Source organism: Orbicella franksi, chromosome 11, assembly GCF_964199315.1.
Source record: "Orbicella franksi chromosome 11, jaOrbFran1.1, whole genome shotgun sequence".
NCBI classification, from domain to species: domain Eukaryota; kingdom Metazoa; phylum Cnidaria; class Anthozoa; order Scleractinia; family Merulinidae; genus Orbicella; species Orbicella franksi.
In genome coordinates this window covers 27,886,671-27,908,616 of record NC_138155.1, presented here as the reverse complement: position 1 = coordinate 27,908,616, position 21,946 = coordinate 27,886,671, and the positions used below count along the sequence as shown (strand labels likewise).

The 21,946-nt window shown below is 37.4% G+C and overlaps 1 protein-coding gene across 2 annotated transcripts in view; it reads left to right on the top strand.

The window, feature by feature from the left end:
* Positions 1-21,946, top strand: part of LOC145502941 (stabilin-2-like) — a 58,024-nt gene that overhangs the window by 17,166 nt on the left and 18,912 nt on the right. For both annotated transcript variants that reach the window (XM_081482352.1, XM_081482351.1), the window contains exons 16-47: positions 480-560; positions 1,216-1,365; positions 1,781-1,852; positions 3,518-3,610; positions 3,970-4,062; positions 4,945-5,056; positions 5,186-5,369; positions 5,767-6,019; positions 6,614-6,709; positions 7,614-7,709; positions 7,864-7,905; positions 8,332-8,474; positions 9,312-9,417; positions 9,847-9,924; positions 10,050-10,151; positions 11,213-11,299; positions 12,114-12,245; positions 12,739-12,867; positions 13,198-13,257; positions 14,233-14,316; positions 14,705-14,747; positions 15,158-15,310; positions 15,792-15,887; positions 16,207-16,255; positions 17,566-17,639; positions 18,238-18,369; positions 19,184-19,257; positions 19,380-19,454; positions 20,421-20,540; positions 20,630-20,677; positions 20,907-21,005; positions 21,351-21,497. In XM_081482352.1, coding sequence (XP_081338478.1) covers positions 480-560; positions 1,216-1,365; positions 1,781-1,852; positions 3,518-3,610; positions 3,970-4,062; positions 4,945-5,056; positions 5,186-5,369; positions 5,767-6,019; positions 6,614-6,709; positions 7,614-7,709; positions 7,864-7,905; positions 8,332-8,474; positions 9,312-9,417; positions 9,847-9,924; positions 10,050-10,151; positions 11,213-11,299; positions 12,114-12,245; positions 12,739-12,867; positions 13,198-13,257; positions 14,233-14,316; positions 14,705-14,747; positions 15,158-15,310; positions 15,792-15,887; positions 16,207-16,255; positions 17,566-17,639; positions 18,238-18,369; positions 19,184-19,257; positions 19,380-19,454; positions 20,421-20,540; positions 20,630-20,677; positions 20,907-21,005; positions 21,351-21,497 — 3,303 coding nt within the window. The remainder of the gene's footprint in view (positions 1-479; positions 561-1,215; positions 1,366-1,780; positions 1,853-3,517; positions 3,611-3,969; positions 4,063-4,944; positions 5,057-5,185; positions 5,370-5,766; positions 6,020-6,613; positions 6,710-7,613; positions 7,710-7,863; positions 7,906-8,331; positions 8,475-9,311; positions 9,418-9,846; positions 9,925-10,049; positions 10,152-11,212; positions 11,300-12,113; positions 12,246-12,738; positions 12,868-13,197; positions 13,258-14,232; positions 14,317-14,704; positions 14,748-15,157; positions 15,311-15,791; positions 15,888-16,206; positions 16,256-17,565; positions 17,640-18,237; positions 18,370-19,183; positions 19,258-19,379; positions 19,455-20,420; positions 20,541-20,629; positions 20,678-20,906; positions 21,006-21,350; positions 21,498-21,946) is intronic.

The following is a 21,946-nucleotide window of genomic DNA, read 5'->3' as shown; positions in this document are numbered from 1 at the left end:
AGCCATATTAATGAGAGTTAAATTTAAAAGTGAAGTTGCTCTGAGCCCTTTGACCAATCTGCTGTAAAATAAATTATTGTTCAAGATGCTATGTCATCAATGACTCTTCTGAATAACTATTTTGAATTAAATATCTTGCCTCGGAATGTAAAATAACAATATAAAGTTACCCTGGCCATTGTAGAGGTGGCCATTGATCAGGAAGAAGTTTTCAAATAGAGTACAAGGTATAGGCGTATGGTTCAATCGAATGAAACATCATGGCCGTTGTCAAGAAGTGCATGTGGTGATTATGGAAAAGTTCCATTAGTTGAAGCTGGACTGTACAACCATTAATAACACAAGAATTATTCAAACATTCCTCTCAGTCCAGGTAGATATCAGTGACAGAAGTAGCCACAAATTGGATATGATTGCTATTAACCAACTGGTTTCTTCTTGTGTACTCATAATTTGTACCATGTTTGTTTCACTTTCAGATTGCAGTTTTAGACCTGATATACAGAGGCAAAGTTATATCTGTGGAGGGAGAGTCATTAACTGTCCAACCTACTTCCACTGTAAGAAGTAGTGTTGATTGCTTAGTTTACTGAGTTCTTTAACTAATAAATTAAGTTATGTCCCTCTCCTTTATCATAATTCTATTAGAAATTTGGCTTGATGCTAGCTTAAAAGGCCATCAGTATCTAATACTTATTTGTTGGTTAAAAGACTTATGATTAAATGGCCCTGCTGAACACATGTAATCAGTTCCTGAAGTGCTTGTGTAGTTAAAGTGTGTATGTTCCAGCTATGTGAAATGTAATCAAGACTAAGAAATGACAAAATGATTAAGACCCTTATTGACTGACACAGGCCTTGTTACGCTTCTAAGTAAACCAGCCCTGCAGCTCAGTATTATAATAATTTTTAATTGTGAAATGACAGTGACGTCAAATTTTCATATGACAGTACTAGATCACCATCACTGACCCCCAGAAATCACTCCTTTTTGGGGAACTGGGCTGTTCATTCGGAATTTTATCACTGGCTTGTGGGCTGCAACAGCTAGTCTCACAGCCCAAGATTTCCAATCCACAATGCTACTACCGTAGATAAATGGTGTGAAATTGTATACTGAACAACATGCCCAGGCTGTTTACTGTTGGTCTCTAATTTTCCTAATAAAACAATGAATACATCATTTTTGAGAACCTTCTCTCCTTTAATTTTCAGGGTCAGATTGTTGTGGATGAGGCTTCCTTTGTTACCGAGACTAATGTACTCACTAGTGACGGGGTTCTTCATGTGATTGATAAGCTTCTTATCCCTGATGATATTGAACCTTTGCTTCCAAGATACTGCAATGGCAAAAAATTTAGTAATGTAAGTAGAGAAAGACTATGATGATAATGATGAAAAGGTTGCCATGGTGATGTCAATAATGATGACAGTGGTCGTGACCACTGCCAATTACATCATCAACAGGAGTACATTTGCACCAAGTAAAGTAGATTGACAGTAATAAAACTGCGTTGCATTAGGTCTATGAAAGGTTATCAATGAATAATCAATGAATCTGTTGTACCGGTTTAAGAACCATTACATATCAAAAAAAAACATTTAATAAAAACAAATTTTTTGCCACCAATTTGCTGGTACACTCTACAATCAAGTTGGAATTAATAAGTAAAGTTATTAACTTTTTGATAACTCGATCAAGCAATGTTACTTTTATGTCAAGCATACATGTGTTTTAGTATATATTTATATTTTTTGGAAAAATATGATTGATTGACAGGGAATTTGTTATCGCTGCAATGCTGTCCAGGCCATGCCAAGGAGGGGATGTCTCAGAGAATATTCACCATCGGTAAGTTCTCTGGAATGTCCGATATACAAGGTAGAAAACTCCTGGTTAAACTCAAGGGTACCTTCACTCCTATAAGAGCTTGGTATGAGATATTTTCGACAATTAATTAAAGTTTAGGTTTATGGCATCCATAAACTGATGTTAATGAGACCTGAGAGCCAGTATCTCAAAGACAGGCACACACATTCTGCATTGTAACACTTTATTTCATGTAACACTATGAACCTCGTGTCATGCTCATAAGTAAATCCCAGTAACATAGGTAACATGCCACCAATTCCTGATCTCAAAGTCCATCAGGGATTCCCAGTTGAAAACAATCAGCCCCTTTTGATATCACAACAAACCTTTCATTTCCTAAGTAAAGCCACTGTTATCTACATCTGTAAAAGACAGTGTATCAATGGTTCCAGCCATGTCTCTCACGTGTCCACCTCATGCCCCTGACCTCTAGTCAAGCACATGCTCCTCGCAGTATTCAGTCTTCTTGTTTGTGCCAATCCTTCGCCACTGATTTTTTTTTTACCCTCCCACCCTCCCATGGCTGGGACCCTTGCTCTACACATCTGAACCCCTGATACTACGCTTTAGGACCATCTTCAAGTGAATAAACAAAATCATTTAGATCTATAGAAATGTTCACCATGAATAAGGCTAATAATCTGTCTTTCCCAAAAAAAAAAAAAAAATGGGGCAAGCTTTGACACTACAATTCAGAATGTCGTGTATAGATACTGAACAGTACTATTCCGCTACTTTTAGAAAAACATTTATCCGTATATACTTATGATATCATTTGCTTATTATAAAATAATAATAATAATAATAATTATACCATTAATGGCTATAGGCTACGGTTATCTGTCTCTTAGCAAGCCATAGACCTTATCATTCAGGGTGCAATGAACAGAGACTGTATTTTGGTGACTTTCTGTTGTTTGTTATTAAAGGACGGTGGCAGGGAAGTGCACCCATTAGCTGCACTTTGCCCCACAGTAAGGCTCTAGCCCACTGGAGACAGGTCTGGAGAAATTACCTATTCCAAGGTAGCTACCCCCGGTACCACCTGATCTGTATTCTCCCCAGGAGGGGCTCCCCCTCCTGGTTCCCTCAGTCCCCTGGGACTGTGGGATATGGGCCTCACCCCTGGAGGCAGGTCTGGAACTTTTATTCCAGGTTGGCTACCCCCGGTACCACCCGATCTGTACTCCCCCAGGAGGGCCCCCTTCCTGGGCCCCTACTCCCCAGTCATCCTTCCCTGCCACCCAATTTTTACCCACAGCCAGTGTGTTATTTCCTAAATGTAGTATCGTTAGTGGAAGCTCAGACTAGGCCTGGAAAGAGGATCATTAATATATGACTTAACTTGTGAAGTCTTATTTAGATGTTGGCTCTGCCCCCAATCAGTAAGTTTAAAATCCAGTCCTTAATTGCAATTAACATTTGGCAATCATATGCCAAGTGATCAATATTATCAGTAGAGACTAAGTGTTAGTAGCACTGATTTTAAGTTGCATTAAAAAAGGCTGTATGTTTTGAGTGCCTTAATTTGGTCACATCTTAATAAGTAGATAAATTCCATGAGATGTAAGTTTGTGTGACTTAAATTACAACTAGTTGTTGATTATCTTACGTTGATTAGAGTATCTGTCTTTTTTGCTTAAGTCCACATTTTCAATCTGTGTATATCGACTGAGTTATCGAGGAATTCCTATTGGATTGTACCGTGGTTGCAGAGCTACCACATGCTCTGCTGAGGTAAGTTAATGCATTTATTTTAAACTTCAATCATTGAATTTTTTCTGACAGTGATAGTCCACTTTTACCTAGGTATCCTGATAACTGTAGCTGTAGCCAGTTTGTACAGTGCACCGTGGACCTTGTATTTCACAGTTTGTGTGTTGTAAAAATATGTTTAATATGTTTTTAAGTAAAACCTGTGTTTTGTATCAATAGTATAAAGGCAGATGCTACTCTAGTTTCTTCACTGATGCAGCTGAACTGTAATTTGACAGGGTGTCTTTGAATCTTGTAATTTGTTTTTCAATCTAAGATCCAAAACTGTTGTAATAAGAGGTACCATTTTGTTGGTAAATTTTGATGACTTTCTTTAACAGAAACCAGAATGCTGTGCTGGGTATTATGGTGCTGCCTGTCACCCTTGCCCTGGTCCATTTGGTAATGCTTGTAATGGGAATATTAATGGAAAGGTACTTTACAAAAACAGTGGTTCCACATGTATTTACCAAATATAACATCATTGTGTTCCATTTTGTCTAGGAAAATAATGCACTCTTGAGGTCTAGAAAAACTGCTAGTATGTAGACCTCCTAAGTGCATTATTTTTTTTACAAAATGTAGGAACACCATCTTCTATTTGGTTCAGAGTATAGCACAACAAGGTGAAAAGGTAATATCTGAGAATGCCATCTTTTTTCCCTGTAACCTCATTGATGGGAGGCAAAAATATAGCATCTGAGATAGTCATATTTTTTTCTTGTAATGTTATTGTGATTCATTAACTTGTGATGATGATTGAATTAAACCTATTATTATTATTATTATTTATTATTTTATTATTATTATTATTATTATTATTATTATTATTATTATTATTATTGCACTGGCCACATCTGGGACATGCTGCCTCTGTAATTTCCAGCTGTGCATGTATATAAACATGATACAAACTCAGGTCCAATAGCAGGTATACAGCAGCTACATGACTATAGTATAATTATTCTAAAGCATTGTATGCGTGTAATGCATGTTGATTGTTCTACTCCCTCAATACATGATCTCCATATGATGTCATTATAAATGAATGTCTCCAATCAGTATGAGTCTGTATTGGATTTACAGTCTAATGTGAACAACAGGATTTCTTAATCTCATATACATTATGACACTAACTCTGTATGCACTATAAGAAATGTCAAGACCTTTAGAGCATAATGTTTTTCAGTTATTGTTACCCAAGGACTTTTGATGCTAGACAGTAAAAAAATGTGGAACTGTCACAGGGGTTGTTACTTTATAAGAATACCCCAATCCCATTACAGCAAAAATGTAACTTTGTCTGTTTTTAACAGTGTCTGGATAAAATCAATGGTAATGGGAGGTGCCTGTGTCAGCCCAACTTCAAGGGAACAGCCTGTGAGCTTTGTAAAGAAGACAACAAATTTGGCTCGTTTTGTAATCAAAGTAAGCGTCACTAAAACATAATGAATGTGATTAATCAAAATCAAGGACCATGGGCTACAAAGGGTAGTTTTATGGTCAATTGTAACATTTTATGTTAATTGCCACTTACACCTGCTTGCTACCATTTAGCTTGCACATGTATGAATGGAATTTGTGACAGTGGCCCTCAGAAAAATGGGACATGTAAACCTGGATCTTGTACCCCTGGTTTTCATGGCACCAACTGTGACCAGCGAGATATTCCATGTCCTGGATCTGTGAGCCGCAGATGTCATGTGCATGCTACTTGCATACGAGGAGGAAATGTTGACAGGTGAGTATCACATAAAGGGCCCTCTCCATCGTAGCAAAAATTCTGGTCTGAATTTGTGGAAATTTCTAGTAGCTGATGGAACAGTATTTGCTGGAATTTCCAGAGAAAAGGGCAGCCTCATGAGGTCACCAATGGGCCACAAAACTATTGCTGTATTAATGGATGGCCTTAGTATAGGGGTTCTTTAAATAAGAACATGACTGACTAAGTTTTTGTTCAGGCCAGAATAAAGTGGACTGGCTTGTTAATGGGGTATAGTAGCTGCAAGGCAGGGTTTCTCTGTACCCAAATTTTTGAAAATTTCTTACCATTGGTCTTTCCTCTTTTAATTTTTTGAAGTGTAAATAAAGTATTTATTAATTTTATTATTTCTTTATTTCTGTCATTATGATCATAGCTGCCAGTGCAATGCTGGTTATGAGGGTTCTGGACTACAGTGTACTGAAATTGATCCTTGTTCCAAACCTAACTATGGAGGCTGCCATCATGAAGCTATTTGCACCAAGACTGGACCTGGTAGTAACAACTGTTCATGTGATAATGGGTTCCGTGGTGATGGTTTTGTGTGTGTCGCAATAGATCCTTGCATTGAGCAAGATGCTGGAAATTGCCATAGTAATGCAGACTGTCAGTACATAGGCCCTGGACAGGTTAGCATCTAATGTGGCATTTTATGGATTATAAATGCAGTTCAACTCCCATAACCAGGCACTGCTGGAACCAGAAAAAACAATGTCCACATAGAGGAGTTTCCAGCTTATCAGAGAGTTAAAATGTAGTGTTTGTAGGTGGCTGGGACCATCAGAAGGTGTCTACCTACTGGAGTAGTCCATCTCTCTGCTTCCAGCAATTTAATTAACTATATTAATATGGTGAAACACTTAGCTAATAATTTTACTTGCTGTTGATAAAGGTTAATTAATATAACCAACTATGTGACTTGGTGATGCTGATGCTTTGAACACTAGCCCTTCATCAGAACTTTGAACAGATTTGCCAGGGTGTTTCATGTAGCTCCACGTCAGCAAGTCAAATGCGCTAACAAAGAGCAAAGTGTTTCACTTGTCCGCTGATGCAACCCAACAATTTCTTCAAAAATTAACACCTTTGTTATAATTATTGTGGCTATATAATGTGCAATATTTTTTGGGATTCCACTCTCTGTTTCGTAGGCATACATCTCTATGAAAACACTGTATTTGTACATGAACCAAAGTGTCTTACCTTGAAATAATTTTTTACAGAGCATTTGTGTGTGCAAGCCAGGTTATACAGGAAGTGGCTCAACATGTTCTGAGATCAACCCCTGCTTAGTAAATAATGGAGGCTGCTCCCTTGACGTAAGTAGCTTTTATCAGTATTTGTACTTGTCTATCTAAATGTATATAAACCCTGGGCTCAACAATCAAATGTTTTCTTTCATATTTATTATTGAGGATAAAATGTGTGACTGTTTAGCTTGTTTGAGTTTTTGTTTTTGATATCACATCCTTGTGCAACTCTGTTACTTCCAGTTCATTTAAGGTGGGAATAAGTTACAGTAATGGTCACTTTATATTTATCATCAGCCCATTTGGTTTAGGAAATATTTTCATGAATTTATCCCATGATGATAAGGGCTCTCTAGGGGGCGTGGAATTTGTTATTGAAGTTATTGTGATTGATCTGCAGTTTTTCATAGTGTTATCTCTATCTGAGTAGTCTGAGAATGATTTGTTTGGTCCAAATTTTGCAAAAAATCTGCTTATTAGCAAATTGTATCCACGTAGATCTGTTTAACACCCTAAACAGACTGGGCTGAGGTGTCCCACAGGGTCTTGGAGATCTGAGGGTGTTTGTCACAAATCTTTCATTCTAAAACTTGTATGACTGTGTTGCACTAGTGCTAGTGAAACGTTTGATAATTATATTTCTGCTCTTTAGAAACACTTTGTCAGAGTTTCAAGCCTTTGTCTGGGAGGACAAGTGATATAAAATGTCTAAGTTGCAAGCTGTAGTATAGACCACTTTGATAAGTGGCGGCCAATTATAAATTCTTTTGCAAGTATTAAAATTAGCCTTACTAACCTCATTTTGAAGTTGCTAATTCAAAAGAATTTTTACTCTGAAACGAGGTTAGTAAGGCTAATTTAAATGTATACAAAAGAATTTTAAATGGCAGCCATTTATGAAAAGGGTCTATATAATTTATATCTCTTTTGTAAAATTGTTAGTCAACATTTTATCTGTTGTTATCTTTTGCAGGCTAAGTGCATGCGTACAGGCCCAGGGAATTACAGTTGTCATTGTAATAGTGGCTTCATTGGTGATGGCTATTTCTGTTTTGGATCTGTTGCTACGGTATGGAATATATAATTTTTGTATTACGTTAAGATTAGGGCTTTCATCATCTTATGTTTTCAATTAATCAAGTAAATACTCATGGGAATACAATAATTTCCAGTGAAATTTTCAATTTCATAATGTAAACTTACAACAACTTTCTTTTTTACAGATCATTTCAAGGATCAATCCAGGCCTAGAGAATTTAATTAGGGTAAGAAATTTTCTTGGTCGTTCTTTTTTATATTTTTTAGTTTCCTGAAACCCTTGGTCTATTTCAGACCAAAATCTGTGATTTTTCCCACCCTATTTCAGATTTGACCAAAAATTTGCTACCCCATTTCAGGCCCGCCTTATAGTCAATGTTTGTAACTTTTATTATGCTGGAGAAAGGCTGAGAGATCAAAAATCAAAAGAAAATGGTAAATGTACAAATGCCATGAACCACAGGAGTCGTGTAGGCCAGTCAACCCCATTTTACACACAAACCATACCCTATTTCAGACCAAAACAGTTAATAAAAATGGTACCATACCTTTTTTTGGCGCACATACTTATATAGCCCATGTAAGGGAGTTTCCCCCTCCCCAGGAAGTGGATGTATATTTATTTTGAATTTTTTCTTCTTGTATCCAAACAGCAAGGACATATGCTACACTACCTGTCTGATCCAAGACAAAACCTCACAATGTTTGCACCATCAATCTTAGCACTCTCACAGTTACCTGACACTGAGAAAAAATATTGGACTAACAGCACAGAGAGACTACAATATCTAATAAGGTATTGTGTATATGTGCATTCGCTTAAGAGACATAACACAGCAAATTAATAATTATTCTCATGAACATGCACAGAGGGAACAATTAAGTCTATTCTATTGCACTGATCATGTACAATAGAACATTCATCATTCCTTGGTTGGGGTATCGTAAACAAAATTACATAAGAATCATGATTTCAAAATCCTTGACTTCTTGATGCTCCTGCTTAGCTTGAACCAAACGCCATTTCCACAGAGTTTGTTTCACTGTAATAAATTATGGTAGCCCCAATTTCTTGAAATCCTAGCTGTTTTAACAAATTTCCATTTTTTTTGGGATGTGCTAAAAATCTGGATTCCGTTGTAGTTGAAAGAGAAGTTATAATATCGAAACATAAAGTACAGTTTTACACTGTATTTCCGCGTCCTTTCACTTAACAACACATTCAAATACCTCTCTTATGCTTCTTTTCTCTTCACTGAATTTTCTATACTTAATATTTAGCTTCTTTGAAAATTGACAGTTCAGCATTAAGTAAAGTTTAAGTTAGTGACAAAAGTAATGTAAGCAATTGTAACTTTAAGTAGGTTAAGTGATATAAGAGATTGACGATGTATGTACTAGTAGTGCAGGAAACCAGTAAAGTTTATGATATATATATATATTATATAAAAAACTTTAAGTTTCACGTCATGGATCAAATGGCTGTGTACTTGACAACAGGAAAAGAGACTTTAATTTATTCCAGGATACATTCAAACATGCCTCTTACACTACTACAACTTTACCCATCATTAAATTTGCTGATTTTGAGTTTGACTTTCAAATGTCACTTACAGCACTTTTTTAACATCAGATATCACCTTGTGGGTCAGGTGTACTCTTTGGAGGAGCTAAAGAACTTGACATCATTTAACACTGAAAATGACTTGATGTTGAATATATCTGTGCAGGGACCAAAGGTAACAAAATTCTCTTTCAATACTGACCTTCAAAAATACTTAATCGTAAATCTAGATTTGCACTGTAAATCTCTGTAATTAGTTTTAAACTCTCATAATATGCAACATGTTTCTTCCATCAAGTTGGCGCAAACTGATGCTACAATCCCTGACAATAGTAGTTGGGACAGTTGAGCTGGATCACGTATCCCCCACTCCCCCTAATCAATGTTGGAAAATGTTGTGTTTTTGTCAACAAAAAGGGAAAAATCACCTGATTATCAACATTGTAAGTTGGAGGTGAGGAGAACTTGCTTTGTGTCCAATTTTTTTGTCTGGGATTGTAGGCTTAGCTTGGGATAATTATGCATATTTTACTGCACCTTACTCCGTAGTATTTTGGAGATAATCAATGTTGTTAACAGTTGCATGAATGTCTTGTTATTTCAGGTCTTTATTGGTGGAACTGCTCAAATTATCCAACCAAATGAAACTGCTGAAAATGGATTTGTACATGTCATTGACAAAGTAAAGCATAAATAATTTCAACTGAAAGTTTGGTCTTTATGTTGTGACTCGTCAGTGTAGTCCTCACTATCAAACCAGTACTTACTTGTAGCAGGTAGTTTTAGCTTTTGTTATTTTTCACTCAGGTTCTTTTACCACCTCATATGGCATTTGAAAGTAGACTTCCTTCAACATCAGAGCTTCTTAAAAACATTTCAGAGTTTTCGGATTTCACCAGCATGTTACAGGTAATTTGTAAAAGTAAAAGGAAATGTTGTGTAATCGTCGTTAAGGTCGGCACACGAGGGGACAACAAGTCTAGGGGACAAGTCCCATTGTGTAAACTAGCTATTTTTGTCACAAAATCTAGTCACAGGGACTAAAATTTGCTCCCTGTGACTAGTCCCATGAATTCGAACAGGTTTGAATTTTTGGGACAAATCCCTGCGACTTGTTCCTCAAAATGCTTTGTGTGAACTGCTCGTGGGATAAGGCACGAGTCTCTTCATGTAAACTCTTCAGGGGACTAGTTGCAGGGACTAGTTCCCTCATGTGTGCTGACCTTTAGAGTCTTCTGTGAAGGTTTTGTTTCAGTGTATTGCTAATTGTTTACCTGGGTATCTCTATGCCAGAGTCTGGGCAGCACAGCTATATTTTACCATAAGATTTTACTTGCCATTTTACTTCCATAGATTGCAGTCACACAATGATCCAGCACTTTTCCAATCTTTGTTACAATTTAATCATGTACAGAGACTTAAAGCCTGCACACACCAGCCTAAAAAAATTTGTTTGGCTCTACAAAAAATTTCAACAAAATTTGTCTTCGTCAGATTTTCTATTTAATAATTGTGGATGCACTCAAAAACAGTAAAATATTTGTTGACCAACAAGTGTCAGTCACATGGCGAGATCAAAGATCAAAGCAGATCAAATGTATCAGCTCACATTTTCCTTCAGATTGTCATCTGACAAAAATTTGTTTTTGCTACGAAGCAGGATGCCAGTACCTTAAAAGTTTATGGGGCTTGACAAAAATTGTTAGGAAAACAATCACCGTGTACACTTGTATCACGGAACTGATGACAGAATTTTTTGTAAAATAAGCAAAAAAATGCTTGTGTGTACGGGCCCTTTCTTTGTGGCACCATATTGTTTGTTCTGGCCAAAATATGGATAAAACACCTGAACGAAGAAGGCAAGTGTGGCAGCAGAGGTCCAAGCTGCTCCGTCCTCAGGCTGCCTTATGAAGCATTGTTTCTCCCTGGTTTATCATACAGCACTGATTTGTTTTTATTTTTTCTTAAAGCACATGAACCTGTTGTTGCAACTAGATGCTTGTCAAGCTTGTACAGTGTTTGCTCCTACAAACACTGCTCTCAAGAATAGGAACCTGGTAAGGCTGAAAATTGAAACACAAATCATCCAAAAATTTGTTACAAGCAGAATTTTAAAATGACCGCTCAGTTTTTAACATAATCCTTGAGGAGGGCTGTTGAGGGGAAAGGGTGTGGCAAGCATGGTAAAAACATTTGTAAATGCTGGCACATTGGTATTCTTGTACTATGTACAGGCAGATTTCAGAAGTTACATTGCTTCATAGCTTCATATATAGCTGTTAGTGAAGTCATTAATACTTATACAATCTTTTTACTAAAAATGTGGTCTTGATCCTGGCAATGAAGTACCTTTATATGGTAAATTGTAATTAAAACCTCTTTTGCTATCGCAACCTTTGGTAATGAGGAATGACGTTTTAATATGTATAGTTTTGAAGCTATGTTGTGTGTCAGTTATTATGTCCCAGGGCTGTTCAATATGTCTGGAGACTATGATCACGGACGTTTTTGAAGAAGCATTTTCATTTTCATTTTCAGTCTGTTATTGCTGACTGCTGATAACTGCGTGAATGGTTTTTACAATATTGTGTAGGTCCAGATAATATCTATACCTTCCCCACAGAAGGGCTTTTTTTTAAAGACCACCCCACCCCACTGGAAATTTCAATTAAGCTTGACCCCCCCCCACCCCCACCCCCCAGGAAATTCCAGTCCCTTCTGTGGAGGAGGGGGAGTATGTATATTTTCTGGAAATGGGCATTGGCTGGCTGAATACTTCAGATTACCTACAGAATTATATCAAAACAGTGTCAAGAAATCAACTCTTTTAAGAGTCAGGACCATAGATTATGTTTCTTTAAACTTTTTCAGACTTCAGATACCTTAAAATACCATGTTGTGGAACATTATCTCACAGAGGAAAGTATCCGAAATGGAGAAGAATACTCATCTTGGCTAGGAATGGATTATCTTGTTAAAATCACGAAGCCTGGGGCAGGAATGGTTTGTAATAACAGTACACACTCAGAATTTGTCAATATGAAATTAATTAAATAACCATTTCAAGTCATTGCTATGTGAACTAAATTTTCAATTTGTGAAACTAATACTTCACCAGAAGTAAATTACCCAGTACATTAGTATTTTAGTTTCGATTGAGAAGATATATCTTACACTCAGGACAGCGTCTGATCACATTTCCAAGTTCGTCAAAAATACTCTGCTGCGTGTCGTATGTTCAACTCTACTATCAGTGTTTAGAAATGTGGTCAAACACGGTCTTTCGTGTTTGATATATTACTTGTAAGGTGCTTAATTACCTCAGTGGAAACAGTGCAAGGCATGTTAACCTAAGGATGTGATACACTTGGAAATTTCATGCAACTTTCATCTGATGCAACAAAAACAGAACTTTATAAGATACGTTGTCCAAATTGCCTGGCGAAACATTGCCTTTACAGTATCATGGCATAAGTGATTTTATTGTTTTCAACAGCTTCAGGTCAATAGGCGTGATGTCGTCATCAAGGGTCGGAAAGCTAGAAGAGCAATAGTGTATGGCATAGATGGAGTGCTTGAACCAGTGCGAAGAAATTGTGATGAAGCAAAACCAGTGTTTCGTTTGGTAAGTAACTCAATGAATTCAGTACGGCTTTTAACATGTTAATTCTTGATATTGATTGATGTCTACTTTTTTATGCAAATTATGAACTAAGATGTTTTGTGAAGTGGCTCTATAAATGAGATAAAGAAAACAAGCAACAGCATATATTTCTTTTGATTTGGAACATTCAAAGATGTGTATTCTATTGAGACCAATTAGGAAATTTATTCTCTGTACAGTTACATGCTTAATTTGTTGAAATCATATTATGCTGTCGTTTAAATTGAAAGAAAACGTTCATGTTCTCTCTTCATGTTACTGTAATTTTAAAAATATATATTTTTTATTTAGGGTAGCTGTACATTGTGCTCTGTATGGGTTCCAAGATGTCCGGCTGGTTGGACCAAAATTGTGAGTAACTAACATGAATGTCCTGAGCATTGTAATGCAGACTCTCACAGTGCCTCTCTCCACCCAGGAGTTATATTACACTGCTGGCAGGCGGTCTTTTCTCTTAGGGTCACTTAGACGAGTGTATAGCCATTGTGAATGCAAAAGGCCGATATGGCTAAGTAGGGAATGAGGCCATTCCCCTTTAGGCTAAAGCGTCTTGCCTCAAAATCCCTGTTGAATTTCAAGGGAAAAACAGACTGCCAGCAGTCTACCCAGGAATATATGAAATAGGTGCCAGTAAACTGTTGACGCAACATAACACATTGTCATATAGCTGGCGTTTTATTCATTGGCTAGTTCATGGTCACATGACATCTAACAATGAAACTGTTTCACGCCAAATGTCATGAGCGGGCAACATTGCAAAAACTATGACGTCAAACGGGAAACAGTTTACTGTTTACCCGCGAAATGTTGACCGCTGTTGCACGTCATTTGTTAATAAAGTGATTGTTTGTTTTCTACCGGTTTGACCCATTTGTTTTGCAATATAGCAAATCACTTAATGACTGGTCCTGAGGGGAACGGTGAATTTTGTTTCCAGAGAATCTCAATGTTTCCTGAGACGAATGTTGAGGAGTAACATGCGTTAGACTAGCATTCCGTTAAGGGGGGACTAGCAATACTTCTAGCTGCTTCATGTTAACTTTTAATCTGATCAATTGAGTTCATTAAAAAGGTTGAGTCAATAGAGAGGTCAAGAATGACGTTTACACTACAAAGCCAGAATGAAACTCGTGCCATATATCTTCAGCCGTTTGTACAATACTGTAAAAATATTTGTATTTGTGGTGAATAGTACGAGAAGTTTGTCTATTTTTGTTTGATTTAATTGAGGATTAGAAGAAAAGAACACAAAATCAGAGGTTAATTGTAGCGTTTGTCATAAACGTCATGCTTAACATCTAATATTTGTGTTTCTTTCTTTTATAGGGTGTTCAGCAGGATTCGTGCCGAATTACAATACTTTTTTTCACCTTCCGTGGCTGTCAGGCTTTGTGCCAACAAACCACTATTGTAAGTAGACCTTTAATTTGTAATCAGATATTTCATTATTATTATTTGTAATTTTTTTGTACTTACATAATACGGCCAAAAAATGATATTGTGGAGAATTTATGCTGTCATGGCCATGGGCATCGCTGCTCTTACAGAGTAATCATAATAACAATTAATTATTGCTCTTGAAAAGGTAGTCTATTTTCCATATTCTGTTAAACATCCCTTTAGGGCAGCCACCTCTCACTATTTGGCGCTAGCATCTCTTGAAATTGTCGCCATGCTCTTCTTATAAGCAGCCACATATCATGGACTCCAAATGTCTCTTTTACATCCAGGTTACTTTGTCTGAGCGAGGGTTGTCTTGAGTGAGTAAAATAAGTTATTTACATCGTCCTTCCTCCAGGTTAAGAAATGCTGTCACGGATTCTGGGGCCAGGACTGTCAATGTATGTTGCCGTGTTTTTTTTGCTGCATATCATATGTAGGGGGTGTAAGATTGGTCTAACTTCGAGGGACATCTTCAGGGCATGTAACTATAATGGTTTGACTAACTATAATGGTTTAAAGTAGTAATAGACAACATAGTAGTATTAATTGAACTTGGCTATTGAGCAATGGCAAAGATGAAAGCTGATTTCACCAGAGTCAAACGTGAAAATGCAAGGGTCACAGTTTTATAAATATGCAAAGTTTGTGGAGTTTTTATCATAAATAGGGGAAACATTTCCTAATTTTGGAACTACAACTGATAGTGTATCTTTCTCAGAAATCCTGTCATTCAGGACACGATAATGTTCCTTTAGTCCATTGCCAACTTCTGGAGTTTGTCAATCTAATTTTTGCATTTACTCTTTAGCTTGTCCTGGAAATTTGACCAACCCTTGTTCCCGTCATGGCAGTTGTGATGACGGCAAGACTGGCACTGGTCACTGTCAGTGTGAAGCTGACTTCACTGGTACATCGTGCGAGAAGTGTATTGCTGGAAAATATGGCAGAAATTGCACAAATGGTAAGTGAGAGTTTACCTATAAGATCTATCGATATGAGTTCCTAACCTTTAGAGTGGTTTTTAATTGACTGTCGTCAAACCAAGACCAACCAATTTACTCAGACTGATCAGCCATTCTCAAACCATAGTTACCGGTAAACCAAAACCAGAACCAAAGTAATTGCCTAGTTACTTTCTACACTCAATGAAAAACCGCTCTGATTAAGGATTTGAGGACTGGCCATCATTGAAATCTTGTAGTACGGAGGTCACAATCTCCATATCCGTTTAGAGAAAACTAACCTGATGCGAGTTAATCAACTTCAATTCGTTAGTGGGTCATCATTTTGGTAGATTTGCGTTCGCCGGGTACAGGACACTCTTTTAATAAACACTCTTATGGAGGCTGAAATGCTGTTTCTGTTTTTACCCAGTAGATGATAAAGTTTCTCAGTTCTGTTAACAAACATCGAAGTAAGGTTTCAATTTTTTTTGCCATCAGACTGTAAATGTGTCAATGGCTTGTGTAATGAAGGCATTGATGGCGATGGAAGATGTTATTGCCAGCATGGTTGGAAAGGACAGTTTTGCAACACCTGTAAGTATCATCATAAAGCACGTACGTATTAAATTATTATATTATCAATATCCTTAATTGATCTGGTGTTATATTTTTTCATTAGAGTTTAGCTACGAGTGTTTAAAACGTGATGGTGAATCTCAAGACCTCCAGTTTTATGCTTAAATGCTTTTAAATTTGAAACGTTCTAGAGACGGTGTAGAATTTCCCTTAATGCTTTTCATTCATGTCTGTTGAAAGCGGGGAACATAATGGACTTACATATAGGTAGTTGAGAATTTCCTTTGTCGAAAATGAGTTCTCATTATTTTGTATAACCTCACTTTTCTTTCCTTAGCTGCAAATTATGCCAACTGTCTTCCAACTAACTGCAGTCGACATGCCACGTAAGTTGGTGTTTAACAAATTGACGTCAGTTTTTCATGCGTCTGTCCTGTCACTGATCATGAATTTCGTCATAACATTGTCGAAGTAGCTGTGGATCCAAGAAGTGATAGCCGAGTGGATCCGCAGACTACTTTGACGATGTTATGACGAAATTCATTGTCAATAACAGGACAGACGCATGAAAAACTGATGTCAATTTGTTTTTTACAATAAAAAATTGTCAAATTGTTCGCTCTTGTTTGTTGCGTGAACATTGCATAATTTTTAAATTCATGTGTCTGTCGCTTATTGACAATGAAAATTTAGCCCATTAGCGCGCGAGAATTTTTGCAGTTATTGTAAAATACATTATTGCCATATATGTGTGTTGTTAGGTTTGCTGCTCTTAATCTTTTTGTGTTTGACAGTGGCTGTTGTTTACTGTATTTGCAAACTGTTTTGATCGATTATTCTCTTGTTGTATTCTTGCCACACTGTTCTCCAAATTTCTCTCTTTGTGCTGCACACCACTTATTCTAAATTCTGCTGGGGACGTCTATTAGGGTGTAAGTAATTAATCTATAAAGTACCTTTGCCAATGACAAAATAGCCTCTTGAATTGACTTATCCAATGGTTGTGTAAAAGGGGAAGTATATTGGCCGTCAGCCAACCGTTAATCTGGAAAATGAGAGCTTGCTAGTGAAAAACGTTCTTTAATTTACAATACTAACGTTACTTACAATACTAACATTACATAAAAAAGCAGTTCCTTACAATACTAACACTACTTATTGTACACTAACATTACTTACAATTTGCCAATACCACACATTTAGCATACCGTAACGTGACTTATAACAATGTTCTACTTACAATAATTCTAACATAACCTACAATGTTAATATTACTTACTAATTAACTTTTGTTAATTATTATTTGTAATATCGTTAGTTTATTAGTTGTCTTTAGTCATCGTTGTCAATTCTAGTCTCTTTAGTTCTCTTGTTACCTTCAGTTGTATATAGTTGTACCTAGTTGTATATTAATAACTCGTCCAAACATGACCCGCCTAGATTAGCTCAGCTATCCGCGGGCATGTTACAATTGTAATTTTAATTTGAGAACAAATAAAAATGTATGTATGTATGTATTAACAATACAATGATAGAAAAACGTAAATGACTTACAAGCGGCTTGTAAGTCATTTACGTCTTTCTATCCATTGTTTCTAAAGCTTTCCTGGTTCAAATAGTTTCTATTCTAACAATACAACGCCTTACTGGCAAAAAACTCGGATCATTTCCACATTGGTATGTATTTTTTTCTCAGATGTCGAGGTCCAAGTGGTAGTGGAAGGTGTGAATGTGATGCTGGTTACACAGGAAATGGAACTCACTGTACAGGTCAGTTCCTCTGCCTTGGGGGGAGGGGGGGGGGGGAACTCCCATTATGCTCACCAGGGCTGTAGCTAGTAACAAGCAAACCGAGGTACTTGCCTCAGTCATTTTTTTTTTTTTTCGTTTTTGATGTTCTTAGTCATCATAAACATCCTAAATACCTAGGAAGAGAATTATACCATAGACGTTGCCTCAGTCGTAATTTATCCATGGTCGTTGCCTCAGTCTGAATTTTTTCATGGTCATTGCCTCAGTCTGAATTTATCCATGGTCATTGCCTCAGTCTGAATTTATCCATGGTCATTGCCTCAGTCTGAATTTATCCATGGTCATTGCCTCAGTCATAATTTTTTCATGGTCATTGCCTCAGTCATAATTTTTTCATGGACATTGCCTCAGTCAATTTGTTTCTGGCTATGGCCCAGCCCACTGGAATGTAGGGCAGCAACAAAGTTCTTCCACCACTGTCGGTCTGTCTTTGCCCTGCTTTTGGAATGTGTCCCAGCTGTGACTTAATCCCCTCATTACTGTCTCTGAGGAGCTTAAACCACAGCTCTGGAACAAGTCTGGTGCCTGAAATGATTAATCACCTTTCTGTTTACAGAAATCGACAGATGTGTTGTGAATAATGGCGGCTGTCATCAAAATGCTACTTGCACTGTTGACATTACTCTGCCAGGCTTCAGGTCTTGTAAGTGCAATCGTGACTTTACAGGAGATGGGCTGTTTTGCGTTGGTAAGTACTTCTACAACTAGCAATCACTCTTGGGGAAATAAAATTGTCTTTTGTAGAAAATTGGTTGTTCAAAGCTTATATAGCACTGCCTTGTGGATAAAGATCGCCATGGTGGCATAGACTGTATGACCTTTTATCCACTAAAAAAACTGGAACTCAAATAGCAAATATAAAGGAATTTAAAATAAAGTCAATAATGTGTCCGACGCCTAAATACAACACCCCTGACTGCAATTTTAGTGTCTTTCATTTAAGTTGACATTTGTTAGGCTCTACCTTTTTTCTACTCATCAACTGGAAAGCATAGTGTTCTTCTTCAATGTGGACACCTGGAGCAAACAATCTTCTCTCAGAGACATAGAATGATTTCTCTTGAGTGATAGTCGTAATGTAGGTCCTTACTATCATTTAGTGTCGTCTCACAGTGGAATGTGATAAGTGTCAAATCTTACTTTATTTATCTTTGTCTTGTAAAATCTAAATTAAGCATCAACTAGCAGAGGAGGCACCCACGGTAAAAAAACTAGAACATTTAGCAAATCCTTATTGGTTTCAATCCTGAGATAGATTAACGTAATGAATGTATGTCGATTAGCGGCCCCTAGCGGCTTATCCCCCAATCACAAGCCGATTAGCCCCCATTCACCCTCGTATTCACGCGTAAAGAAGGAGAAGTAGACATTGTTTTGGACCTCTGTTTGGGAGCTACACAGTTGGGGGCTAATCGACTTGGGGGCTTAACGACCGGATACCAACTCATAACACGATACGCATAGACGTATGTCTTAACTATTGATCTGTGGTCTTGATTCAGAAATAGATCCATGTCAACGGAATAATGGTGGCTGCCATAAGAACGCAACTTGTACCAATATAGCACCTGGGAAGGTATGAAGCCCTTGTGTTACGACTTGCCTATACATAGTAATGAAATTATTTTGGTTAGAAACAAATTTTTCTTGGCTGTCGTGCATTTCCTGCCTTAAAACATTTTTTTTTTGTCTTTCCAGAGGAATTGTTTTTGCAACAAGGACTTTTCAGGAGACGGTGTGAAGTCTTGTGTTGGTGTAAATCCATGTGACTTAGTGAGTTACCCTGTTTATTTGTTACCAGGTTTCCTTTTCAATATGATTTCATCCACGCTAGTTATTATATGGATTCAGAAACTAGATCTCGCCTTTGGCACCAGATACAGAGGTCCAGGGATATATTCTCAAGTTGGAGAATTAACGTTATTGTGGATTGTTGCAATGTCCCTTTCTAACCAAGAGTATTAATTGGTACCGGAAAATATATTGTGAGAATTCTGATAAAACGCTGTGTATATTCTGTGATTTATCTTACTTTCTTGAACATGAAAATAGCAAAAGGACAATTGTAAATGGTCCAAATCCTTAACCTCAGGATCTCAAATCAGCTTGTGACAAAAATACCTCCACTAGATGTTATAACTTGCAAGTTACCCAAGTCTTAAGGTTCTCTGAGTCCTTTTTCACAACTGTTTTTAAGGTCAATTGTATTAAAGTTAAGTTAAGGTTTCAGGCATTACTTAGCTCCTGTTCCTTTAGCGTGAAGCGACTAGGATTGTCCATCATGCTAATCCATCACAGGTTTCCATGACAGTTCACCATAATAAGCAATAGAGCGCGTTTTCCGTGTTTACATAGCTTCATCTAAACACGAAGCGAGGAGGAGGGGGGTGGGGGGGGGGGGGGGGCGGTTGTCGAAGAATTTGAGACAGGTATGCAAACCCGAGATGCAGTCGATGGTTTCCATAACTTTCCGCTCTCCCCCCCCCCCCCCCCCCCCAAAGTGATTAGAAGAGGCCTATCTAAACACAGAAAAAGGACTGCATTGTTTTTCTAGTAATATCTTTTAAGAGTACGTGTAAATCAAAAACGTCACAACCGTGTTTGCGTGCTCTCATCTAATCACCCCTATCGACCAATGAGCGCGTGCGTAGTATCTCAGTTATTTTATAATATTCATTTGGTCTCCTGAATGGAGGGAGCTTGACGTTACTCTCTTATTGTGAATGTTGTTGTTTTCAGGATAATGGAGGATGTAGTGACAGAGCAGTTTGTAACAATGTAGGACCACACCAGAGAACGTGCACCTGTAGAAAATTCTATGTTGGAGATGGATTCACGTGTATTGGTGATATAATGGAGGTAACAAGGAAAACTACAGTTAATAGATAGAGCGGTTTTCAATTGAGTGTCGTAAAACCAGAACTAAATAAATTTTGTTACTTTTATAGGCTTTAAAGCTTGACCCTCAATTGTCAGCAGTAGAAAGTCTTATCAAGGTAAGGCAAAAAATGTATATATGCTCTAGGTGTAAGCAGGAGCTCATCAACAGGAGTGTTCAAAAAACTTACTGTCAATTCAAATGTATATTGTTTTACAATTACCTTTTGCTTGAGTCAGTAGTTTTTAATCTTTAAACTGGTGATTACTCACTCTTTATTGTGCAATGGGCGTCCTCTAAAGAGAGGTTTAATGTATGACATAACTGAGGTGCTTTTATGTTTTCAGAAATATGGTCTTGACAAGCTGTTGGCCTCTCATGGCCACTTTAACCTTTTGGCTCCAGTAAACGCTGCTCTTAACCAGTTACAATCAGGAAGTCGTAAGGTAAGAAACGTTTGTTAGCTTCAATGTATGAATGAACGAATGTCTATTTACCAGAAATTTCTTGAAATTTCTAGCTGAGGCAATGAAGAACTTCTGATGGCTCATATCATTAGAAATTCCAAAAAAAACATATTTTTAGTTGTTAGGCAGCTTTGTATTGTCAGTAAAACATTTTGATTTCCTAATAAAAGTCCTTTACCTAAATTTCAACGTTTTCCTTGACTTTTCCTCGTGAATCTGTGAGATTCTCGGATGAAAAATTCGAAGTCATGGCTACGTTTCTTAACCAATCAGATATTTCTGTCTGGAAGTTATACCAATTAACGTTTTCATTGCTATGGACAGCGTCGTAGTGTGCAGGTACCAACAAACCAGGAGGAAATGTTGTTGAAATACCACATCATTGGCTGTGCAAGAATCCCTAAGAACTTCCTTGGTGATTCTGCAAACTTTACAACACTGCTGGGACCGTCGGTATCAGTGAAAATAGAGGTACGTTTTAATGTCTCTTGGTTATGCTTTTAGTGCGGTTTTCAATTGAATGTCGTAAAACCAAAACCAAAGTAATTACTCTAGCCTATCCTACAGTGAACAATGGAAAGGGAGCTTAAGGAGAAAGGATTAAAATCTTGGGCTGAGGCGGTATCAGCTGCAGAGGATAGGTTAGCCTGGAAGCAGAGAGGCGACAGCCCAGTTAATTCTCCAGTAGGAGAACGGAACGATGATGATGATCCTTTAGCTCACACACAATACAGTAAAACAATGACAACTCCAAGTAATTACGTGTAGCTGACGTAAAGCGCGGGAAAACGAGTGCGAGCGAGGCTCGATTGGGTTTGGTTTTACTTCTGATTGGATGAAAAATTTGCGCGAGGTTTTTAAGCCAATCGTGCAGGGTAAATGATACAAACCAGATTACTTTTCGACAATCAGATAAAAAC